At 43.2% G+C, this 5,000-nt stretch overlaps 1 protein-coding gene across 1 annotated transcript in view; it reads right to left on the reverse strand.

Annotated features, from left to right (window-relative positions):
• Positions 1 to 5,000, reverse strand: part of LOC134063917 (probable E3 ubiquitin-protein ligase HECTD2) — a 53,802-nt gene that overhangs the window by 31,454 nt on the left and 17,348 nt on the right. Inside the window, exons 14-15 of the mRNA XM_062519667.1 lie at positions 4,343 to 4,501; positions 1,302 to 1,376 (exon numbers count right to left, since the gene is read on the reverse strand). Of these exons, the coding sequence (XP_062375651.1) occupies positions 1,302 to 1,376; positions 4,343 to 4,501 (234 nt within the window). The remainder of the gene's footprint in view (positions 1 to 1,301; positions 1,377 to 4,342; positions 4,502 to 5,000) is intronic.

The following is a 5,000-nucleotide window of genomic DNA, read 5'->3' on the forward strand; positions in this document are numbered from 1 at the left end:
ACAGACACACACACATACACACACACACACACACACACACACACACACATTCAATGTCAGAGACAGATCTCTGATGCTTCGGCCAAACAGGGTCAGGCCCACATACTACAGACCCCACACACAACACACAGGCACGCATGCTCACACGCACACACGCACGCACGCACGCACTCACATGTCATTACTTGACCTGTGTGGACATATATGGCATATGTCTGACATATGGAGTAGGGTCTATACAGCGTGTGTGTACACATGACAATTGTTTTGCTCAGTAGTCACGTGAACACACCAACTCAGCTCCAACTGTAGACCACTAAACTGAGCTAATTAGTAACTCTGTAAGGTAAGGCAGCATAGGCTATATGGTCCTCCCAGTCACAATGATAAAGATTGTAAACACAACAACATGTGTTGATTGCCTGCATACAAAACCTGCTGCAACAGACAGGACATGAACTTCTTACAGTAAGTGAGCAACATTAAACTTGCCGTTTTTTGCCTTTGACTCAAGTGATAAGTGCTACATAGGTGCCAGCTCATCTATGTTCACACAATAAGGGTGCTCAATCCAGATGAAATCAGAAAACAAAAAATAAAAAATAAAAATCTGATTATTTTTTTCCATTTTGGTTTTAGAAACAGATATGGATATTTTATTTTTGGCTTGATATTGAAAAATTAATGAATAAATGATAGACAGATTATAAATAAGTGTACAAGGCCCCAAACCATTCTCAAGGCTTAACTAAGGTACACTCAGGGAAATAATGACCACTGACCACAACTTCATTCAACGTCCAGTAACGCATATTAATAGAGCAACAATGACCCAGCACATGGTGTCCGTGGTAACAGAACAGACCATAATAAGGAAGTCAGCTGTTTGAGGCCAGCAAGAATTGGATACCACACATGTACGATGATACGTAGAGGCAATTCCGATTATAACTATGAGTATGAACAAAGTCATTTTCATTTGTATGCTGAGTATGAATCAGTGGCTGGGATCGTTAATTACAGGAGCTTCAGCACTCACCAAATCAAATGGCAGTTACGTGTCAAAGAAATGAAAGGACAGCAATCCGCCTGGTCAGGGATCAGTCACACAACAGGCATCTCACAGCACTGCCTGAATGTGTGTGTGTGTGTGTGTGTGTGTGTGTGTGTGTGTGTGTGTGTGTGTGTGTGTGTGTGTGTGTGTGTGTGTGTGTGTGTGTGTGACTGTGTGTGTGTGTGTGTGTGTGTGTGTGAGTGTGCATGCATATGTGTGTGTGACTGTGTGTGTGTGTGTGTCTCACCTGGAAAGTCAAATAAAAATCCTCTTCAACATTTCCCTCATAGTGGAGCAACTCACTGAGTCCATGGGCAAGATCCTGTAAGACAAAAGATGTACGGCATAATCAAAAATAACTCAATCATCTAAACTGATGTGGGTGGGGCAAGCCAAGCTGGATACACACAGACGTACAGACGTACAGACGTACGCATGCACGCACACACGTACGCACGCACACCTCCTGAACACTGAAGAGGGAGGGACAGAGAGGGACAGAGACAGACGTGTGTCTGCATGTGTCTTGACTTGCCTCAAAACTGTGTGCATAAGCAGAACGGGATCAAATTGACATCACATATAAAACACTGAGAAGATATGCCATACACACACACACACACACACACACATTTGTTACATAACCATGTAAAATTGGGGCACACATTGCTTACACAAGCATTAAAGCACAGTTGTTGTTTTTCTGGACTTGGTATTATGTGACATCTGCAATGTGTTTGAGTGTGTGTTTGTGCATGTGTGTGTGTGTGTGTGTGTGCAGGTACAGTATATGTGTGTGTGCGTGTGCGTGCGTGCGTGCGTGCGTGCGTGCGTGCGTGCTTGTGTGTGTGCGTGTGTGTGTTTGTGTCATTGCAATGCAGTGCAAGTGTAGCTCATACAGTTCCTCTGGTCCAACTAGATTATTGTATCAGGCTGCGTGACTAACGCTTCTTTTTTAACACTGCAAAACTATCATAGCAGCATTCCTAACAGAGCATACAAGAGACACGGTCCACATTTGGCATGCATTTGCCTATCCGGTGTATAACTATCTGCATGAAGAACACCCCTGTTAATGCAGACTCTTGACACACACTCGTGTGTGTGTGGTGTGTGTGTGTGTGTATGTGTGAGTGTTAATGCAGACTCTTGACACACACTCATGTGTGTGTGGTGTGTGTGTGTGTGTGTGTATGTGTGAGTGTTAATGCAGACTCTTGACACACACTCACATGTGTGTGTGTGTGTGTGTGTGTGTGTGGTGTGTGTGTGTGTGTGTGTGTGTGTGTGTTAATGCAGACTCTTGACACACGCTCACATGTGTGTAAGTGTGTGTGTGTGTGTGTGTTTGTCTGTTAATGCAGACTCTTGACACAATGAACGCATGTTCTCTTTTTTGTCTGTCTTCTTCCCTTTCCCCCTTTTAAAAGACTTAAACAAACATACATGGTGATGACCTGGTCAAAACCAGAAGAGATGCACTCTCACAGATGCCCTTAACAATTTCCACAACCTGATATCTAGCGCCCCCTGCTGTAGAAGTTGGAAACCTGAACATCTACCTCTAGTCTCCTACTTCCTGTCCACGTTTGCTGGGTCCAATCACAAACTGGTTCATCCACCAGGCGCACCCAGATCGTTGGTCTGATTGGTTGAAGGACTATCCAAGCGTACAGAGTCATTTGAACTATGCCCATTGATCACGCCTCTTGTGCAGTTGAAATAAAGCGCAGACTCCCCAGGCTAATGTTCAATCTTAAAACATTGAGCTTAGTATGATATAGCCTGACTACAGACTGATGCTATCTCACTAGCAATTTACAATCTCTTACAGTACATAGTGCATCCTCAACTGTACTGTGTAATTCCATGCTAAGTTGACATAACCTCTGGACAATAATAGTTCAGTGAATAAGAAGGAAGAACACATGGTAGACTAAGGCCCTGTTTACACAACAAAGTTTTTGGTAACACTTTACATGACGGGTTCGTTCATAACACATTCATAACAGCTGTCATGAACTGCACATGAAGCATTCATGACTGTTTCATGAAACATGACTCAACATTCATACCAACCCTTTCATGAATGTGGAAGACAAAAAGATGAAAACTTGTCAAAATAAATATTCGTAGCCTATATTAACAGTGCATGCGAAATACCGGCGGGCCAGTTCTTCTGATAGGCTAGACATTAGATATTATTCTAGGGGGCCATATACAATTACATTACAAGACCGAAACTGAAAAGCAATACTGTGCAGCTCTCATGGTTGTGCAAACATCCACGATGTAGAGTGTGATTGACATAGGCCTACATTGCTGTTTAGGATTTGAGCGCGCTCATTGACGAGGAAAGGTATTTGCATAGCTATGTCGGGAACACCCACTGGCATGCTACTTATGGGCAACTCTGCGTTTTTACCTCTGTGTGTAAACGCAAGGTTTTTGTTTTTTTACCAGTATCGTTAAAGGTGTGAAAGCGTTAAAGACAAAAACACCCAGCGTTGTCAAACGTAGCCTAAGGCTTGTGATCATTTAAACCTTATCCAAATGTTCTGTTAAATTAACTAAGCTTCGTATCGGCTACCCCCATTTACTTAAATAGACTTTAAAATGAGGCCATCAATCATTTGATGGGTACTACTAATAATCATTTGTATTAAAACAATGATAAAGATCAGCAAATCAAAAAGATATACAGAGCTGTCAGCACGTCAGGCCCACAATGGAGTAACAGTAAAAGTAATAGGTAACTAGAAAAGCACTCAGAGAGCGCAGACCTCCGCCTGTATATTGTTCTTCCTACAATGTCATACATTTGAACCTAAACTATTCAGATCGCCACCACGTGGCCATACCATGCCATTACACCACTAAGCGAAACACATAAACGGCTCCGGAATCCCGACGGAATTACGAACCACTCCCAAAATGTAATCGTTTGTTCCTTGGCTCATGCCTGACATGCGCAGAAAATTTCAGCGAAATTCGTCCATTACTTTTTGAGTTATCTTGCTAACAGACAGACAGACAAACAAACAAACAAACAGACAGACAAACAAACGCCGGTCCCCGATGAAAATAGGCCTAACCTCCTTGGCAGAGGTAATTATGTAAGGTCTCTTCTGTGCATTCTAGTATGACTTACAGGTCAGACAGGGGGACAAGTGGCTGTCATATGCTTTGAGTAGCAATCATGGGATAGGATGTTGGTGAGGAGCCTGTGATATGTAGGTCAACAGGACACTACTGTTTCTGCTGTAATGCTTACAGAGAACCACTTACTGGCATCACCTGCTGCAGGTCATCAAGGCCCAGCGTCGCCATGCCAACTGGGGTGTTGTGGTCACATGGCACTATGGGCGGAGACAGAAGCTTCTTGTAGCAACAGGGTGGGAAGTGAATGTCCAGGGCGATGCTGTTATACACAGCTAGTCCCATGAGCTAGTACACACACAGGGTTAAGGACAGAGAGCTAACCAGGCTGATTCACACACTGTTTACATGGTTTACAGTTTACAGTACACGAGGCAGGTTTCACAGCAAGAGACAACAGGAGCCACATGCTCAATTTAAAGTGTATTTCATATTTTTTGCGTTTAATTGAAAGTATTTTAGGGCGTTTTGGGTGTTTGGTTATAGGGTGGTGAAAACTGATAGGAAAGGAGTGAGAGAAAGAGAGATGGGGTGGGATTGGGAAATTACATGAGTCAAAATGTGGTATGAGCACTGTAGCACTAGCCAGCCGCGCCGCAACCTTCAGGAGCCACTTACATCATGACATACAGTAAGTGCTATTTAACGTGCTGATGGTCAACACAAGAGGGCGCTATACAGTGAAACCCTCTGTTATTATTTTGATGGTCAACACAAGAGGGTGCTATACAGTGCAATCCTCTGTTATTAAGCCTATTCTGACTACAGCCATTACTGTAATATGAGT

The sequence above is a fragment of the Sardina pilchardus genome, chromosome 18 (genome assembly GCF_963854185.1).
Source record: "Sardina pilchardus chromosome 18, fSarPil1.1, whole genome shotgun sequence".
Taxonomy (NCBI): domain Eukaryota; kingdom Metazoa; phylum Chordata; class Actinopteri; order Clupeiformes; family Clupeidae; genus Sardina; species Sardina pilchardus.